This window comes from Limulus polyphemus, unplaced genomic scaffold (assembly GCF_000517525.1).
Source record: "Limulus polyphemus unplaced genomic scaffold, Limulus_polyphemus-2.1.2 Scaffold5220, whole genome shotgun sequence".
NCBI lineage: Eukaryota > Metazoa > Arthropoda > Merostomata > Xiphosura > Limulidae > Limulus > Limulus polyphemus.
Genome location: NW_013670830.1, coordinates 16,402 through 38,035, shown reverse-complemented (window position 1 = coordinate 38,035; position 21,634 = coordinate 16,402). Strand labels below are relative to the sequence as shown.

The following is a 21,634-nucleotide window of genomic DNA, read 5'->3' as shown; positions in this document are numbered from 1 at the left end:
CTATAACTATATAAGCATAATGTTTTTACATCATAAAAATAGGGGGTTCGGCTGAACTCCCTCGAACCTCCCCCCGCTACGTATGTGTGTGAACTATACGTTTTCAACTATTAAAAGCTATTTATATACGTGTGTTTGATAATGAGGCATGTTGACAAGTTGCTCTAGAACATATTTTTCCATATCTTTAAACAACTTTCACTTTTATCATATTCATAAACACAAGCCAATCCCAAGCCCGTTTTATCCAGTGGGCAAAAGGCTAATGGGCTTACGAATATAATATAATAATAAGCTATGAAGTATATAATAAAATAATAATAGTAAACTAGTTTTTTTAAGAAATATATTTCTTCTTTTTTATTTCTTACTTTTTTATCACTGATAAATTGAGTTTATCAAAATGTGTAGTATCTTCTTAAAAACAAGGGTAATCAAGTGGTTCCCGCCCTTTAATGTATACTTCGTCCAGAGCTAAACAGTATCTTAATGGGGCACTGGCCAATCCACATACATCCAAAGAAAACTAATTACCATTTATCATACTCATTCTTTGTGGCATTCAAAATAAAAATACATGATTATACGTAAGGAAACTAAACAATTTTTTATTTATCAGTTTACATAAACTTAACTACTACTTCAAACTATAATAAATGCTTTAGGTTCTTAGGCTTAACATTGAACTTATAGTTATATGTTGTTTTTAGCTTATGGTCTGGTTCACTTTTCAGAAAAGTGTTCGATATCAAGCATTTTTGGGTAATTTTTGGCAAACGGTTGATTTTGGTTAACTTGAAGGTGGGTGCTAAATTCAAAATGACTCCTTCACCCTCAAAATTGAAAAACACAATGGGCGCCCATAAACCCCCAAAAATCCGTGACCATTACCTTGTACACTCAAAAAAGTGAAGGCAAATTTATGTCTCAATCATTTAATTACAATGTTTTCTGTCTTTATTACAGACCTAAATGGTTCTTTGAACTAAACAAGGGGGAAACATCAATAGCCGCGACAATTGAAATTCTTTCAGGTAGAATTAAAGTAAATTAATTTATGAGATCTTTGTTTCCTTTTTTATTAGCTATATTTTTGTGCGCCACTAATACCAAGCTTGGGGCGCGCTTATACCTGATTCGTATTTATTACTCATCAGGCTCTTTACCAGCCTACCCTCAAATTGAAACTATTTTAGGTAAGATTAGAATAAAGTAACTTATGAGACCTTGGGCGTGGTTAAATACGTCAAACGAAAGTGTTTGACTTCCTGAATCCAAAACTGTAATTAGATCTCAAAGCGTCAAGAGATGACTGAGCTATGAACGAAGACTTAGAAAAAAACTTGAAGAAAAAACAAAGATTGAGCCATTCTATCAGCCGCGACATGGCTAAAAAAAGTATTAATGTTACCAACAAAGTTACATCTTTGTATGACAGTATTTAGAGTTTCCAGTTCGTGAGTTGGAGCAAGAACAATGGGCATGTATTCAATGATAGATTGTTCAAACATAGTGTGGCACAGCTATTGATGAAAGTATGTCCAGCTAAGTATGATTGCTGTCTTGTTCCTTCCGTCTTCCGAAAACAAAAGCCAACTTTTTCGCATCTGTTCGTACGTCACTTGTGTAGCTATTTCCAGTACAGTCTTCAAAGCAATCAACGTCATTAAAAGCATTAAACTTTGGTGTAGACTTGGCAACATAATTTAATAGTGGAATGAAATTGTACAGTTCTTTGGATACTTGCAGTACTTGTCTGGAAGAAGGAACAATGTTTTCTGAAATATTTTCCTGGGATTCAGGACCACGTTGCCATGCTGTGAATTGAGTGGCGTGAAATGTTTATTTGCCATCTAGATTTGAGTCAAGGATGTCAATGTTGTTAGTGGAAAAATGTACAAATCTATCCTTGACCAAGTTTTGTGGAATTATGCCACCTGTTCTCATGTGCAATGACTTCAAAGCATTTTCTGCCAAAGCTGTATCTACTTGCAAAATGTTTCGATAGCTTATGATGTGCTCTGCTTTATGAAACAGACGAACAAGTTTCTTGGATCTAGTAGCCTGATGAAGAGAGCAACCAAGGCAAATATGCTTAGGCGTCCATTTACTTCCTCCACTAATGCCATATACCATATCTTGGGCAACACTTAACACAAATGTTAAAGGATTTTTTAACATTTGGTCAACTGGCTTGTCAAGTCCACCCGCATTTTCTATTTTTAAGCCATCATTGATTGCATCTATAAAGGTCATTTATAAAGGTCAGTAAACTATCTGGAATGCACACATATATTCCTAGATCAGAATTATTGATACCCTTTGCTCTTGGGTGGTATAATATGTCAGTCCTTAGCTTAAGGGCAACAAGAACCACAGCAAGAATAATGTCATTACCATGTGAAGGTATGGTGAGATGATTTTTATCTGAACTCTTTTGCAAAACGTTAGCTACACGGATATGTGAAACCTCTTTTGGAATTATTATGGTGCGTTTCATTACTTCTGTTGTTCTTTCGAGTGTATGAAACTCATACAGCTTACCAACAAGCATTTACGTCTCTCATTGAATGTTAAACATCTGCTTGCAAGTGTTGCAGAAAACTGATGCTGTATTTCATTGGAGAGATAGACATACCTGTCCCAAACATCATTATTGTTACGTACAGCTTCTTCTTTAGCAAAACATTTAAGTTGTTCACAGAACCAACCCATTGGTATGTCACTTTAGGTGATACTTTGCTTCTGCAGCTATAAGGTCAAAAAATGAGAGAGAGCTACACAAAGTTTATGTTAATATTTTACATCAGACATGTTTTTTTTTTCCTCATTGGAAAGCTTGCAACCATATGCGCGGACTCTATTTTAGTGTTCTGACAAAATATACACAAAGACCAGTTAGTAGGTTTCAAAGAACTTTGCAAAGTTCTCTGTGACTCATCACTTGTACTTGATTCCAATTGTTGACAGGTCCTCTTCTAGACAAATGCTGCTGTGTGCTATGATCTCTTTCCAAGCATGTAATTTTTCATTTGTGAGTGAACCAGGAATAGTAGCTTTTATGCCAACGTATCGAATCCTCTGTAGGCCTATCAGTAGTGAGTGCATTCAAGACATTTTCAACCTCACCTTGTGCTTGTTGTCTTTATACTTGGAGCACTTCATGACACATTCTTTCAGTTTTTCTAGGCCTTGTTCATAACTACTAAATAGTGTATCACCCTTGACTTCATGACAAATGACACAAAAACTATAGTCAATTTCACCCACTGTTTCAAAATCGTTTTAAAGATGTTATAGGCTCCATTGCAGCATAGCACTAGCTCAGATACTTTATATTACAGAAAAAGCTTTTGGAAATTGGAGGGAAAAAATACAGATTAATACTTCCTATTTGTTTACTGATTTAGCCTAACTGCTCAAGTCTGTTTAACTGCAATATCTGAAACAGTAATCTAAATTTTAAATTTTTTAAGGAAACGTAAGTTTTTCTACCTGTTTATCCCAATACTCAAGTCAACTGTTTCAGCTCAGTAAAAAGTCAAATTTTTGTTGTTAGAACAAAGTTGGAAAAGTCGGAGGAAGCATTGTTGGAATTATCAGATTACATTTGGGTTTGTCAAAATGGGCCCTCTTTTACAATCTTCAATCCAAAATCGCAAAGGATACACAAAGTCTTTATGATTCAATGGAAAATGAAGAATCCAGCAAAGGTCGCATGGACTCGGACGCACAATGTGGAAAAAAAAACCAAAAAAGTGTTGCAAAGATTCTCACTTTTCAGAGGTGATTCAAACTTCTCAGTTTTGTTGAACATTACAAACAAAGATCAAGCATCTCCAGATGTGACATAAGCATTGCTGAGTGTGAAGGAAAGTGGAAAAGCTTAAGTTGTAACCTTCCTACAGCAAAGATTGATTTTGCACACTGTGCCCTGCAATGATCCTTTGTCCAAAAGAAAATATCTTACATTTGCTAGCATGTATGATATGAAAGCCTTAGGTATGGGAAAGGACAAAACTAAGACAATTAAACCTGACCAGACTCTCTTACAGTGACTTGTTATTGCGTTGACCTGAATGAAATCATGAAACATAAACTGTCACCAGTTCCTCTTTCTTTAGCAACATTAGATGGCTCTTTGAGATCAGGAACAAAGTCACTTCTAAATGATGAGCTGACAGCAAAGATCAGTTACCCTAAGAGCCTGCCTTCTTATGAAGATGCAACACTGATCATTGATGGTATGTCTGCAGTTCATATCCATGAAAAATCTCAAGGAGCAAAACCTTTGGAGATTTTGATAGTGTTTTCTGTACAGTGGTCTTTAAGGTAGGAGAATAATTCAAGCAGCTTGACGTTCTTTGATAGATTATTTCGACAGAGTATTCATGATCAAACTTTGTAGAATGGACGGCAACTGCCTGTTGAAAGACACAAAGGTAGAGGACGACTTTCGAAACGTCGTCATCTACACTTGTGTCTCTACAACAAGCAGTTGCCATCCATTCTACAAAGCTTCAGCTTGACATTGTCTTATCATTATTAAATTTTGTCTGGGAAGTCCTCCACTCGATGTAGATGCAACAAAACTAAGAAACCCGCGTTAATCAGGTCAGTTAAGTCTTCCAATGTTAAGTTACCTCATGACTGGGCAAGGTTTTTAGCTGTTACTGAAAACAAGATTGAATTGGATGAGTTTCTTTAGTGGAAATTGTAAAGCAAGCAACACAAGCTAAAATACCTGTGATTGTATGTGCAGGGGGATATATTCAGCAAATTCAAGCCTTTTGCAGCCAATCAGATGTTGCTATGACATTTCTTCAGAACTTCTAAGAAGAAGCGCGTATAATATTACACTGTGTTCATTTTAGTAGTTCTGTCATTATTGTAAAAGCTCAAGGCACAGATGTATTTCTGTTGCTACATCCCCATTTTTAAGAAATTTCAGTGGGAAGAGATGTGGATGAAATCAGGTTCTCAGAAGCTTCCAGAATTCATCCCAATTCATGAACTTGTCTCTGTTTTGTCACTGCTATGCACTTTGTCCAACCTTTCAGCATTTCATGCTCTTAGCGGCAGTGATTCAACATCCTTTTTGGTAAGTGATAGCAAGAAATCAGCTTTGAGATGCTTTTTTGAGCACAGTGCACTCCTAGATGGACTTGGTATTGTCACTTTGACATCAAAAAAGATAAAGAATGCTAAAAATTTTGTACGTAAAATTTTTGAATCTGCTCTTGAAGCTGATAGCATTGACCAAATATGAATGGTCCAGTTCAAAAATGCTCAGCAGCTAGACAGACGTCCTCCAACATGTGATTCGCTCAAGTTTCATATCATGAGAGAATACTACCAGGCTTTTATTTGGCTACAAGCACACGTTCCATTTCCAGAGCTTTCTGGTTCTTCTCTACTTCCAGTACCACAAGTACGTGAAGAACTGATCACATGTCAGTGCAAGACGAGATGTTCAAGATGCAAGTGTCGAAAGACAAAGTTGGGATGCTGTGTGGCATGCAAATGTATGGGCGATTGTAAGATTTTCGAAATTAATATATGATAAAAAGCTCTCCTCTACTATTGATCATTGATTTTGTGTTCAGTTTAGACATACCAGATACTAGTTAATGCAATTATGTAAACATGGAAATGGCAGCTCATAAGCAAAAATGAACGCAGCCTTTAGGACACCATTTTCGGTTGTTTTCTCAGTTGTTTTTTTTTGGGGGGGGGGGAAGTGACAAAATTTAGTTTTGTAATCACCATTTTTGATCTCAGCATTCACAAATTGACCCAAATTTACTCTGTGTATTAAAAGATATATAACCAAATCCAGGGGTAAATGGCGGCCATTTTGTTTTTCAATTTTGAAAGTAAAGGAGCCATTTTTGAGTTCAGCACCCTCAAATTGACCAAAATCAACTGTTTGCCATAAATTACCCCTAAATGTGTGATCCATCTTTCCTAGCAGCTTTTTTGGAAAAGTGAACCAGACTATTATGCTAGTTTAGCAGGAGGGGCGGAGTTATGCCTAAATGCCTAGTAGCTAAAAAAAATGGGGCCCGGCGGGCTCTACTTATACCATAGTTATACATAAAGCGCAAGCAAATAGGGGCTCGGCCTAAAGAGGGCCCCAGTCAGCTTTTCAGAACATTGAGATGCTGGTATTTTATTAGTATGTAATATTCTTTTTTATTATTATTATTGTTGTTATTTTGAACGGTTTTGTAAATACTAATATGTTTGTGATTTCGTAAAGACTAAAAAATATTTATGTACTAACAGTTACTAATGTTAATAGGTTATTAATGTATCACGCTTGATTTCTCGAAATAAGAGGAATCATGAAAGCCAAAATTCATTTATCCATATAGAATAGTTCGATTACTGTCTGCACATTATGATTTTAGTGCCAGATGTGCAAAGAGGCCGTGAGGGGGTGCTGTAAAATTTTATAAGTGTAGTGTTTCTATAATAAGCCTAAAGTAAAGATGAAGTGTGTGATCACCTAACCTAAAGCATAACAATTATCACGAAAGTAAAACTATCGATTCCTTGTCAAACTTAAATCTATTCTGAATTAAGCTATTGTCTGTTATATCACCAACGTTTTTAATATAAAAGCAAACTTTAATCAACGGAGACTCTAAATTAAGAAATCGACATATATTTTTCCAGTTTTGTTGTCTGTGGTCTCTACATTTCATTTTATTCTTTCAGTTTCAGTACATAGACTAACATCAATATTAGGTTATACTTTTGTTTCTGAGCAACATAACATAAAAGCCATTGTTGGAATATAGTGTAACCAAAATGCACTGGGTTTTCTATATATCAATATCAGAAGTTGTTAATCTAACTGATTTTTAGTTTTACCAATAATCATTCTATGAATACGCCACGAATTCACTTCATGAATGATCTTAATTTTGATTGGCTCACAATGGAATTTACCGATGTTTAACTGTTTCGACTGCACTTTTCTCTCTCTATGTTGGTCAATCTTGATTTCACAAAATTTGTTTATTAAAATTAGCTATTAAGTGCAAGGTTAAGGTATATTATGGAGTGGTGCTACGTGCCTCCGTCATTTTTGACGGGCTATACGCTAGTTAACTTAATAATTAAGCCCGCTGTACTGTTTTAAAACTTACTAGAAGTACTAACAAGTAAGTATTACGGCAACCTGTAAGCACTGTATTGTCTATATTTTTGGTTTTATCTTTCTTTTTGGGTTTATCTAAAAATTATTTTATCCTTGTGTTATTTAGTTACGTTTGAAACTTTCCAGATAGAGTTTAAAAGTGATAATACTGACGTGAAAAGAAAAAAACTGTTGGTCAATCTGAGTGGTACAACATTCAAGTTGGTGTAAAAGAAAGCATGCAGCTGTAGTCTGGAAGGCTACAAAAACGCGTACAATACAAACGTATATTCCAGCTGCCAGTTATCTAATTTTAGACATGATAGTTTATTCTTTATGAGAAACAGTAAGAGCAAGACTGATAGTAAAGGAACAATGGACATTGAAAATCTTGAATTAATCAAATGCATCCAGAACAATGAAGGAATCCAGAAGAATCAAGTAGTAGTTTTGTTTTCCAATTTGTACAACAGAATTAAACATCCAAGTTTAGAAAATCTTATAGATAAACACTGGGAAGAACAAAAAAAGAAAAATCCAACGTTGTTTGATGGATTGAAATTTCGTTTTCACACACTTCACACTGTTTATGGTCCTAATGAGTCTGAAATGAAAATACAGCTTCTCTTAGGACTTACCTCATATAAGGACTTTTTGGGCACATGCTGTTCACCATTTACAGAAAAGTTTCTAGAAGATGGGAGAAAGGACTTTGGTAACCACTGCACTTACATGTCTCAGTCACTTGGTATAGGGGCACTTGTTGAAACAACAAACCATGATTTCATCTTTATCAAAAGAAGTCACAACTGTGGAGAATATCCAGGATGCTTAGATCGACCTGGTGGACATCCTGAACCAGAGGTTAATGCTGGTCATTTGTGTATAAGCTGTAAATTTATATTGTCATGTTTTTATTATGGTAAAAATTAATTTAGAACTTTACAAGCTGATTGGAATAGCCATACAGTTAATTCAGTTCTGCCAAAATTCTGTTGTTATTTACAAATGAAATGGAAACTGAGATCTGTGTCATTCAAGACATGGCTTAGTTGTTTTTAAGTTAACACTTACTCGGTTGTTTAACTTTCAAGACCTCCCTGATCTCAATTTTCACTTCAAATAAATCCTAGTTTCATAGGACAGTGTTCCAACTTCCACCATTAAAATGTATATAAATGTCTTCAATGTTACAAACTATAGAATGTTAGTATATATTTTAATACTTATTCCATATACTGTTGTATGTCCTTGTTAGTATTTTATGATAATTTATCTTTGAATTCTTATCATTTGTCTTCTAAATATACTGTAGTTTTATTAAGGGTCTATGCTCATTTTATGTGACTAAATGGTTCTTTTGAATCATCTTCCCTAGCATACATTTGTATTTATTGAAGAAATGTTTTAAATAGAAACAGTTAAGGAAAAATCTCATTCCAAAATAGGTGAATAGGGTAGGTAAATTAATACTTAATGAAAAACACCAAGCTTTGTAATTATATCAAACATATTTGGATGATGATGAGGTTTATCAACAACAAAAATGAAGTCAAGAAAGCTATTATTAAGGCCTAAAGAACAAGAACGTAGCTCAAAACACCAAATTTGACAAAAGGGTGTTTAAGCTTACATTCACTGCACTAAGCCACTTTTTTTCTGTTTTTTTTTATTTATTAGTGCTACACAATATTTCACTGCTGAAGAAGAAGGGAATTGTAAACTGATCAATATCTTGAATGTTTGTAAGAAATTTTCTTTGCATTCTGTTTTTGTTGAAGGGAAAAGTATTTTGGAAAAGTTTGATTTTAAGCCCTTTAAGAAGATTAAAAAATAGAAAGTGAAGCTTAACTTTGTTTTATATTAAGTGTGGAAGAACTGAGGAATTTCTTTATAATGGTTGTCTATGTGAAGGTGAAGGTAATCTGGGCAATTTTTAGATGTATTAGTCTGACTCCTTTTATTAGAAAGGTTTTGAAATCTTGTCAGTACCATTTAAAATGAAATTTGGAAAATAAATAAATATAGGATTATCAGCATGGCTTGAAAAAGGTGTTTCATTACCTTACCAAATTACCTATTTGTCAAAGTTTTTGTTAGGGCTTTGTTTCTTTAATGTGAACACTTCTCTTAATGTAAAAGCTTGGGTCCTTCAGGGGTCTGAGTTGAGGCATTATTCATTTACTGTTTGGGTTACTGGTTTGAATAGATAGCAGAACTGAAAATACTTTACTTATCTTTGAAATGAATCTTGACAGTCTAAATGACTAGATTAGAATATGGAAATATGTTGCAATGTCGAAAGGGAAGTTGTGTTTTTTTAAGAGTAGTATTAAGATATTATTGATAAAATCCTCTGCTTAGTGTTTAGCTGCATGGTCAAAAGTGCAAGTTGAGTTGTTTTTTTTTTCTCTCCAAGAATTGTAAATGTAAAATAATTAGTGTAACCGTGCATAAAATTGGTTAGACCTCATTTGGAGTACTGAGTGCACATTTTTCTTAAGCCTTTCTGTAAAGGAAAATATCAGTATGTAAAAATCAGAGGTGGGCTTTTTGAGTAATTTCTAGTTTAAGAACTTTCAGCTAGTTATCTCTACAGGATAAATGAAATACAAGTAACTTTATTTTTAGGGTTAGAATTGTTAAGATATTGTCTTCCTATGGGTGGTATCTTTGAGGGATTGTATGAAAAAGAGTTAAACTGTGAAATTTAATATTAGGGTAATAAATTTAAGTTTGGAAGCCCAGATCTACACTTCTTCTTTACAGTTTTCTTTTTCAGCTTACATATATATGTACAATGTATTCAATCCAATCACATGATAATATTTTTCTTAACTAATTTTGAAAATTGAGGAAAAACTTAAGGTTTTTAATTTGGCTCACCATATATTTATGCTATGCATTTTACTGTATTAGCTCTTATTCTTGGCCCAGCATGGCCAGGTGGTTAGGGCACTTGACTCGCAATCTGAGGGTCGCAGGTTCGAATCCCTCTCACACCAAACAAACTTGCCCTTTCAGCTGTGGGGGCATTATAATGTGATGGTCAATCCCACTATTTTGTGGTAAAAGAGTAGCCCAAGAGTTGCTGGTGGGTGGTGATGACTAGCTGCCTTTCCTCTAGTCTTTCACTGCTAAATTTGGAATGGCTAGTGCAGATAGCCCTTGTGTAGCTTTGTGCAAGATTACATACAAACCAATCTTACTCTCAGCAGTAGGTATAATTAGATATGTATAAGAATGTAGTCTTAAGTTTGTAATGAAGGTTGTTTTTAGTTGTTGTTTGCCAGATATTTTTATTATAGTAGTAAATAAATAATTTTACAAAATTATTTAAGTATATAATAAAGTATTGTAAAAAAACATAACACACATTATTTACAAGCAAAGAGGAGCTTTCTCTGGTTACAAGAAACTATTGCTTATAATGAGGTAGTCATTCTGTTATTTGTTACAAGTGAATCCGTAGTCAAACCTCGGGCATAATTTTTTCTTTTATGGTATATGTGCTCAGTTCAAATCCAATATAAGTGTAAACTTGGTGTTTCAGAAGTCCAATGGCAAGCAAATAGTTTGGAAATGGAGAAGTATAGGAAAATAATTGTTAGTAGTATTGACTGAGGTGTTATGAGCCTACCCTGTGACAATATCACTTCAGTCATTCAAAGTCAGCTTCAAGGTAATATCCTTCAAAACATTTATTAATATGCATCATGCACTAGAAATTTCAGTTGCAACTGTATGGAAAATAACAAATGAAATATTTTAATCCAAAAATTACCTAAATTGATGCACAACAGTATACTTCTGAATCACTGTAACACAGCATTTAAGGGCAAAAAGGAGCCTGTTGGTCCATTGAGGCTGTCCCATCCATTAAACTAAACTTAAAAGAAAATAATAATAATGAAATAATGATTATAAAAAGTAAGGATTGTAATAATAATAATGAAAAAATCTGAAAGATATCCTTTATCATCTAAATATTTATAAAGCCCTCCTTTAAACTTAGTGCATCCACTATATCTGAAAGCAACCCATTCCAAAGGCCTACCATCCTCTTAAGAAAGTAAAACTCTTAACCAAAGATGACTCCTACCCTGCCAAAACTTGTGTCCCCTAGTTCTACCATTCTCACAATTAAGTATACAAAATTATTGTGTCAACACTATAAATTCCTGTTACAGTCTTGAATACCTTAATCTGATCTCCTCCATCTGTTTTTCTTAAAAAAAAAAAAAATTCAGAGACTTTAACATGTCCAACCCAGTTATCATCCTTGCAGCTCTACTCCGAATTCTTTCCAATAACTTAATTTCCTTCTTAAGGTAAGGTGCCCAAGATTGAACACTATTCCAAGTGAGGCCTAACAAGACCTATACAATGAAATTATAACCTCTTTAAGACTTATATTCAACATATTTGTAAATACAACTTAAAATCTCATTTGCCCTAATCTAAAAACAGAGTACTTCTTGGATTGCATAAGATATTGATCAACCAAAGTGCTAAGATTTGTTTTCATCCATAACACTATTGAGGTTTTTCCCATCAAAATTATACCTATAATTTAAATTATGATAATGCACATGCCTTACTTTTCATGTATTATAATCAAAAGCTGTCTGCCATTTATTTGTGCAACCCACCAAATAATATAAATTCTTTTCTAAAGCATCAGCATCTTCCCCACAGCCAGCAACATCCAAGACCATAATATCATTGGTAAATTTAAGCAATTTGTTGATCATCTGTTCATCTATTCTATTCATGTAAATAAAAGAGCAAAGGTTCTAGCATTGAACTCTGAAGTCCCCCACTTGTTACATTAATCCACTTTAACTGAATTTGATTTATCACAACTCTCTTTCTTCCATCCAACCCATTTTCTGTCCAATGAGCCAACACATCCTCCATGCCTACAGAGATTATTTTTGAACAAGCCTTTTACATGGCACTTTGTCAGATACTTTCTAAAAATCCAGATCCACCAAATCCACACCTTTGCCACCATCTATATAAGCAGTAATCTCTTCAAAGAATTCAAAAAGATTAATGAGAGAATATTTTTCACTAGTGAAACCTGTTGACTATCCAACAAAATTTTAAACTTTGTTATATGAATTTGCAAGGCATCTGTTATCAGATATTCAAAAACTTTCTTCCTATAACTGATGTAAGACTGATGTATCTATAATTAGTAATTACTGGGACAGGTTTTATCACATACACACACCTGGAAAATAAGGGTAACATTAGCCAACTTCTATTCTTCTGGCACCTGCCCATTATTCAAGGGTTTACAAGAAATACTAGTAAGTGACTCGCATATCCAGTACCCCTATTTTTGTGAGGTAAAAAATTATGCTTACATAGTTATAGTGCAGCTGCTTATGGTATTTAACATCCAATACATAGTTTACATTCTTCTGATGAAGCATTAGCATTTTTTGGCTTGAAATAATCTCATCTAATGGCTTCTATTGACACCTTGTAATTGGAAGATTGAAGCTGTATTACTTATGTCAGGTTTTGTTCGCCGGATTCTTTACAGTAGGTGTCTGTGACTTGATGGCAATAAATTTCAACAATAAACAAAGGGCAATACAGATCACTTGTCTTAAAATAATATATAAAAACAAGTCAAACATATATACAAATGTTTGTTAAACTGTTAGTTATCACAGTTTTACCCAGAGCTTTAAATAGTTCTCTCTTTTGTTTTTGTCAAAGTCCACACAGGCTGGTTTAATTACTTTAGAAGACAACTGATAAGTTGAGTTATTATTCTTTTCTCTGTTAGTGCAATACAGCCTGTGATAATTTCACTTTAAAAATTGCCACTATGCACTCTTTAATGCTAAACTCACAATCACGTAGTCTAGGTCAAAATAATAATCTTTTGACATGTATTTATACCCCAATGGAGATCTAAAACATTCCATGGAATATTAGATATTATGATGCAATAATATTCAATTAAAACAAGAAAAATTAAAAAAGTACTAGTGACATGATGCAACAATATAACAATTCCTAACTTATAACAGCAGAACATACATGCTACACAATGTACTAAATATGACACAACAGCTATATGTGCTATCCAAATCATAATGCTCACATTCAACTTAAACTGAAACATTTGTGTATATCTAACAGCTACACATGTTTTTGACCACAAGCAAGCTTCGTCGTGTCATGGAAATAGAACTATAAAGTGATTGTGAAGAAGCTGCAAATTGTACTAATCTTAGACCCATTTGAAAACTACTCTATACAAATAAGAGTCTGGCTTGCAAGAATACACAGTATACAATATACAAGTCAGACCTTCAACACTTCTTACTGAACAGAATGAAATGCCTTTGTGAAACTGATTGCAGTAGTTTTCGAAAGCTTTTTGCCAACAAAAGAAAAGGATTGGCACATGATTACCGAGGTACAGTACTATGTAGCTTTGCTGCTATAGTAGTTAATATACTTTTCAACATGCAATTAGAATAGATACCTTGTGCTGTGCATATGTCTAGTGTTTAAAATACAAAGTTTGTGTTGAATCCTTGAATACCTATACATGATATAATTAATCTATATATGTATGTTTCTTTTGTTTCCCTAATAGAACAATGCTGTGAAGAAATGACTTCACCAAGAATGAACATAGATGATTATTCACATTGTATTTTAAAGGACAGCAGTAATATTGCAAACAAATTTAATATTAATGTTAGCATGCAAATGTAGAATATAGTTCCGTGGAGGATTACTTTTGAGAAAACAGTAACCATTCCTTGTCTTGACCACATTATCAGTAATCTTTCCTTCAGATTTGATGCACGTGTAAAGCAAGCAGCATTAATTCAGAAACTTGTGCCATCAAAAGTCACACAAGAGTTTTCTTAGATGTTTATAGGGAAGATTTACCAAATCCTGATATTGGTGATGAAGAACTTCATCAATGGAAGATTAGATGGCTTTCCATACCTCTACAGTACATGCCCCAGATACTGTCTGACTGCTTAAAAGCATGCTTCAGTGTACCAAATATCTTTGTTACTGAGACTGTTTGCTACACTGCCATTAAGTTCATGTTCCTGTGAACGTTCGGCATCTGCTCCCCGCTGGTTGAATAAATATCTGAAGTTTACACGAACCAAAGAAAGACTTGAGTTCTCTAGCTTTAATACTCAATCATTATGATACTGCTATTAACATTTAAAGTGAATGCAAGTTATTTATGGAAAAGCACCCCAGAAGAATGGAGCATGCTAACATGTTATTTCAGTAGTGTATACATATATTTATATGATAGTCAGTGATTGAAAAAGCTAATATACTATTGTTGTACTGAGTTGTTTAAATTGGTAATATAATTTAACTATTAATAACTACTCTGTATGTAGATAGTACAGTACTTTTCTGTAATAAAATGTACATATTTATGCTAATTTAAGCCTTAGAATAGAATGATGATTTGTTGACTTTTCATTGGATGTTTGTGGATTTTATGTGAACATCCATACAATTGTGTAAGCTACATTTCATGCACAATTGCTTCCAGGTTTAATCTCATAGCACCTATTTTTTTTACAAATTTTCTATTTTGTAATTTTTAAATTTATTTTTAGAAGTTTTTCAACATATAATCAGTATCTCCAGTTAATATAGTTGCCCATTTTGCAATACATACTTCTTGACATATAACTTCAAAATTAGCTTTTTTTTTAATTTGTAATTAAAATTTCATTATTTCTGATCACCATATGCAGCAAAACATCAAACCCAGTTGTAGTATGACCACTTTCACCAAGATGTTCCCAAATCACCAGCTTTTTCACCATTTCCTCACTGGAAGTTCATAAATAAATCTAAAATAGCATTGCTCCTTGTAGGTTCCTTGACCATTTGGTGAAGAAAACAATCATGAACCTGTCTCCCTCATTGTTTGACTATGAAATTTTGAAATCTATATAACTTGAAATTAAAATTTCTCATGAATTTCATCAGTTTCTTCTGGTAGTCAGTAACAAAAATCCTTCTCCTCTGTTATGTATGGAATTTGCTGACGTATATAATGATAGTTGCGTATTAATAACATAGGCAGCAGATGATGTTTAATTAAAATTTAATTGTCAAAATTTACACATAAAACAAACACTGAAACAACATCCTACACTATTTCCTTATCACAACCAACACACTTTGAATTTCTAACTCATAGATATGTATATAGGCGCAGAATGTGCCTCACTTAGCTATTGGTGATTGGCCAATCACAGTAAAAAAACAAAACAAATATGCATCACTATTTTGATGAGGTTAAGGAAGCAAATTGTATATACATGTAACATTACTACGTTAGAAGGGGGGTAAGGAAGCCAGAAACATGTAACATTTTCTTGCTGCTATCTTTGATATCCTCAACTTCAACAGGATGCAACTCACATTTTTATATAAAGCCAGTCCTCCCCTATTTTTAAAACTCTGTCCGTATTAAACAAGCTATATTTCAAATAAATTCATGTCATAAAAATTGTATATATTTAACCAGGTTTCAGTTATTCCCTTCATATCAAAATCCTCCATTATGACTAGTGCTCTAAAGTTTATTTTATTTCTTATACTTTTAGCATTGCAGTAGTAACAATTTAGCCTCCCTTTAAAACTATTAATTTGATCCTACAATAAGATTGTCTCTATATCTTATTTTGTTTCTGTTCTTAGTTTATCCTGACCCTCTCCATTGTCTACTTCTAGTTTAAGGCTGCCCTTACAGCTGAGTTAATAGCCCTTGCAAACAATCCAGCCCTACTCTATTTAAGTGCATGTAGTTAATACATTCCATATAGCTTCCTTTTCCTATCAAACTGATCCCACACTTCCAAGCCCAGTTGCTCAACTTCTTGTGGTTCATAACTTATGTTTACAATATACATTCTCATATTATATAGAAATGCAAGTTGAAATTCACATGAAGTAGTTTAATATGAAATTATATTGTAAGGTCATAGTATTTGTAAAATCAAAACATTTTCACGTATGAGGTCTTGCTGTCATTTATGTTCATTGAAACATATGCTTCTTTTGAATATCAGTCCCATAAACACACACAGTGTGAGGTTGTGTTTCTTAATTATTATTATGTTTACATATTATATACCTTTTCATCTGTCTTTTAGTTTAGTTGATGCATGAGTTTGTTTTGGCATTAAACTAGCTCAAGCCTTGTTAAAATTAGTTGAAATATTATTCTTATAATGAGACAAAATGACTGAAATTTGGTTTTGTTTAGATCTATGTAGTGTAATTATTTCTGCCGTTCACATACAAATCGGTTATGTTTTTCTTTCCTTCTTCCTACTTAAGGAGGTGTTCAAAAGTTTAGTGAAAAATGAAAACCTGGAACTTACGGAAACCCCTAGTGATGTACCATCTGACTTAGTTGTTAAAGAAATATTTTCATCAATCTTGCGTGAAGTCAGAGATGAAGTAAATATTCCTCTTGACTACCTCTCAGAGCCATGGTTGATGGGATTTGTGTGCAATAATTCAACAGGTGGCAGGCCAACTGCTGAATTTTATATAAGGTAAGTTACAATCTTGGCTAGAAAAATAAAAGAAGATAATACACTCAGCTTTAATTAAAAAGGCTAATGATTTTTTCCTTATCATTCTTGCCTCTCATGCGTGGTTCATTATCATGTGTTCCCGTGACAATCATTTCCTAGTGGGTTTTTTGTGATTATTATTGTATTCATTTGACATATCCATATTCATTTAGCTTTCTGCTTGTTTAAGTTAATGTTTTGCTTTATTGATAATGTTTCTTCAGGTTCTTAAGTTTCACACAATATATGGTTGTGGAAGTAATTTTTTAGTTAAAATATTTGTTTACACATCTATCTAACTGTTTTATTATTACTCTGGTATTTTCTGGCACACACATTCCCACAAAGTTGTCATTTAGGGCCTGTTAGTTGGATGTTTAAAGAATATCAAGTCATAGAGAGTGTGTTGTATTCTGAACTCCAACTGAGTTGTTGCATAGAAAAAGACAGTACATAACTCAAAATCTTTATTATACACAAACATGTTGAAATAAACACAAGGGAAAGTGTTTATCATGGATGTGTTGAACTGACAAGAGAAGTGAAGAAGACTAATACTTTATCTTACCAGTTCAGTGTGCTCCCTCTTGTGAGGTACACTAAAAGTACAGTGAATGCAAAAAAGAAAGTATAAGCTAAAATAAACTCCAGAGTTCAGTTTAGATTTGAAAGATCCAAAAGTTTAAACTTTAGATTAAGCAAATAAAACAAACTTTAATTTCCTTAAAAGTTAAGAGTTAGTTACAATCCATCATTAAGCAAAAACAAGGTTTATTCAAATAGCAAATGTTAAAGCAGAATGCTACAAAAGTTATAGCTATTATTATCTAGACAAAAGTTAAGAAAAAAAGCTCTAAAAGGTTGGAAATTACTCAAGCTTCTCTTATGGGGGGGGGGCAAACCTCGTTTATATACCATGATACAATCTACAAAGTCAAGTTTTACACGAATCCACTTTGCATGCATGCTACCTTTATCCACTGTGATCTGAACACAAATGTGCGACTGACCCTAACAATTATTCAACTCATTGACAGAAAAGACAACTTTGTATCTTACAACATCATGAGTTGTCTTTTCTGTAGGAAAATATAGCTAATTGCCACTTACTGAATTTACATTTGATGTACATTGGAGAAAGGGAAACTTGAGTGGCTTACTTGAACAACTCTCCACATCCATAGTAAAGTGTTGTATTGATAAAACAAACAATTTTATGTAGCTAATTTTACAACATTTGTACCTCTGCTTCCAAGTAGAATCACATTTTGGTTTAATTGAAAGCAACACACCACTTATAGATAAATTTTTTTTTCTTTTATTAGTTGTTCCTTGGCAACTGCAGATGTACTTGCTAGGTACAGAGAAGGATCTCAAGCAGAAGTTGACGAAACAATAGGTATATATGTGGCCCAACAGGAAGCACTACTTGCAGAATCATATAATGAAGAAACACAGATTTTGTGGAATGATTTAACTCCAGCTGCCAAAGGGGCTGTTTTACTATTTAAAGACTGCACTAAATATCACTTTAAAATAGAGAATGATCAATGAGAAGGATACATTATTGGTTTTTATCACAAGTCAGTTTTACACCAAAAACTTAGTTTAGTTTGTGGAGTTATACAAAGGTGAAAGGTTATTACAGTTTTATTATATTTTTACACTAGATTTCACTTTTATGTGTATTTAATGGTTTGTCTGTTTAACCCTTTGCTTACCATACGGGTGTATTTGTTATTTCTATTCCAAAGGGCCATATGGGCATACATTAATAATAGTTCTTCACACTGATTCCAGTGACTTATGGTTTGTGTAGCCTTAAGTTTCTTCAATAAAATACACAATAAATCAAGCAAATACAAAATTTTTGATATTTTGTCAAATTTCTCAATTTTCTCTAATTCCTCAAAATGCACGATGCCTGCTTGCAAAGGTCTTAATAATTCTTTTAAAAGTGCTATAGAAGGAATTTGTGATAAGAGACAGAGTGAGACCATATATAAAGATCATTCGTGTTTTGGGCTAATGTTTGAACTTTTGTAATTATTTGTAGTAATCTGTAGTGCCATGACAGTTATGTTGTTCTCTAGCCCCCATTCTTGAGTTATTGGTATGGGCAAATGTTAATTTATCTTGAATTGAAAAGCCTTTGTAACTCAATAGTTTAACTTAAGCTAAAAATAGCATCTGTAAAAACAGTGCAATACTTTTTTTTTATTTTATAGACAAAAGTTGGTAATCACAGTAAGAAACTGAAGAAACCTATTTGATATCATTAGTTTTTGAAAAATAAATGTATTTGAGAACTGTGATACACGTGTTTCACCAGATAGGAAGTTGATAGATTAAAATGATTTTATTCTTCATAATTTAGTATATAGAACTTGTGTTAAAAAACTTTCATAACTGAGGGAAAAATTAAAGATATTTTGTAGTTAGTACTAGTTTTTATATGATGTAGTGATAATTGGAAGAAAGAAGTCATAGGAAGTTGAAAAATGACAACTCTAAAATAAAATAGTTTATTACTGATGTTTTGCTTACACCTGTTTCAAGGTAAAGTGTTATGTCTGAGTAACTGTGTTATGTAATGTTCTACAGTAGCTTCGTTTCCTGCATGTTCCAAACTAACTTCTCTGATTTGCCCAGTTTATGTACCAATTGTACATTCATTCTCGTTTTTTTTAATGGCTTTGTAAATTTGATTACTAAAATTTTCACTATTGTACAGTATGACTAGTTTAATTGACTGTTTTGGATATTTGGGTTGTTCTGGAGATGATATTTTTATTTTTGTCAAAAGATTAACCCTTTCACTGCAGCTGGGACATATATTTCCTAATGCTCCCACCCCCTCACACTGTGACTGGGATCAGTTCATTTTCAGTTTTTGGTTGTTTGACCTAAAACCGATGATGAACTTTGACTTGACTTGATCCCAGTCGCAGTGTGAGGGGGGTGGGAGCACTGGGAAATATACATCCCAGCCGCAGTGAATGGGTTAAGTAACTTGAAACATGAAGTTAGATGGATATCTGATATAGAGTATAAATTGATGAATTTCTTCTCCAGCTTTCTTAGTACTATTGTCATTGTTGAAGATTTCAATTCTGTTTTGGTAGGCAGTAATGGAGAATTTTATTTGGTTTGTTGTAAATACCTGTTAAAATATGATATTCTATATTTGTAAATACATCTAGGAAATCACTAGATGGTATAATACAGTTTATGGAATGTTCAAATTAAATTTCATAGATGGATATATGGAGTTTAGAAAAGTGTGGAAATTAATCAAATCCTCAAAGCCATAATTCCAAAGATAAACGTTTGGTTTTAATTCTTGGTTTTGAGTTAATCTATCAATACAGTGTTTCTGGTCTATAAATTCTTTTATTAATTTATCAATCATTTAATTTTGTTTTAATTATCTTGATTTTGGTATTATTAAATAACGATAGTACTTGACCACATGGATATGTGATGCTGTATTTAATATCATATTGTTAAAACATTCTCTTTTAATAGCCATTTCTTCTTCTACTATTCAGACAAAATGCTATACCTTGAAAATGACATAAGCTGTAACATTTGTAATAAACCATTTTATTCTATAGTCTAAGACGTTTTTCAGCTTATTGTTTTGTGCATTATATATTATAAGTCATTATCCTGGGTATACCATAAATACATTGAGTTACTTTTATGAGGATTTGGTTTAAATAATTCATAAACCTAAAACAGTAACTATTGTATATTTGAAATGATTTAATGAAATCAAACCATTGTTTTTGTTTTTATACGTAAAATCAGTAAAGTTAAAAAAGTAGTATTTCTAAGTTTAAGAAATTGTTATTTGAACATATATCTATACACTATAAAAATTTGTGTTGCACTTATAATTTTTATCTTACTGTACTGTGATGGGAAAATAAAGGTATCATATAGTTATCACAAATACATCACAAAAATAATGGAATAAATAATGTTCTTTTGCAAGAAGATATTTTTAGTGGAGACAAGAGTTATGGTGTTACCCTGCTGAATTGTCTGATTGACCATGCCGAAACTAACAGAACTTCAGAAGATGTAACTGCATGAAAGTTAGAATTAAACATGTCACACCTTTAGACCATACAATTATTCATTTTGATATCTTTTCTTCAATTGAAAATATGTAACAGTGCCTTCAAATGATGAAAGAACTTGTAATGTTCATCTACATGTAGCTGCTTGAAATTTTAGGTGTATAAGGTGAACACATGACCTTTTAAACATCAGGTGAGTATTTTGTGAACAACTTATAGTTTTGAAATTCTTTCATTGGGAACCTCTACATTCCTAGATGATCTGTTGGACTTTATTTATTGTTAGAATAGCAGGTGTAAACCACAGTAATATCTCAATTCATATTTTAAACCTAAGTGATGCAACTCAGATTAGAGAAGTTTTCAAAATGTTAGTCCATGCTGAAAGTACTAATATATTGAAATTCTGTTTCTATCATCCTTTTACTTTACATTTAATATATCATTGTTATCATAATTTAGTATTTTTTTTTGGGGGGGGGGACTAGTATACCATGATTAAGTATATGTACATCACCTTTTAGAAATAGTGTTGAATACATTAACCAGTTGGAGTAAGAAATCTCGTATGTCGCAGTATATGATGAAACAATACAGCAGAGTTCTGATGATTTCTTAGCAAATCTAGTTCCAGCTTTTCATCAGAAGCAATTTCAAAAGTGTTTCACAATACTGCTGAAGAGAATGTCTCTAGCTGTTTGTACATTTTTTGGTGACATCCATAGTGGGTCTCTACTTGACCCATAATGAAGATCCCTTAAGATCATAGGAGAATTCTTATGTAA

General features: G+C 32.9%; 1 protein-coding gene across 1 annotated transcript; it reads left to right on the top strand.

The window, feature by feature from the left end:
* The first annotated feature begins 6,461 nt into the window (after positions 1–6,461).
* Positions 6,462–19,076, top strand: LOC106472288 (nucleoside diphosphate-linked moiety X motif 22-like). The gene is made up of 3 exons (XM_022400884.1): positions 6,462–8,011; positions 16,520–16,740; positions 18,087–19,076. The coding sequence occupies exons 1-3, from the start codon at positions 7,484–7,486 to the stop codon at positions 18,313–18,315; spliced, it is 978 nt and encodes a 325-aa protein (XP_022256592.1). The 5' UTR covers positions 6,462–7,483; the 3' UTR covers positions 18,316–19,076.
* The last annotated feature ends 2,558 nt before the right edge of the window (positions 19,077–21,634 follow it).

What these genes read in the sequence shown, in the direction of transcription:
- LOC106472288 (XM_022400884.1), top strand. Translation starts at nt 7,484, where the DNA reads ATGAGAAACAGTAAGAGCAAGACTGATAGTAAAGGAACAATGGACATT. An exon ending in GTGGACATCCTGAACCAGAG is followed by an intron (nt 8,012 to 16,519) that starts GTTAATGCTGGT and finishes TTCCTACTTAAG; the next exon opens with GAGGTGTTCAAAAGTTTAGT. An exon ending in ACTGCTGAATTTTATATAAG is followed by an intron (nt 16,741 to 18,086) that starts GTAAGTTACAAT and finishes TTCTTTTATTAG; the next exon opens with TTGTTCCTTGGCAACTGCAG.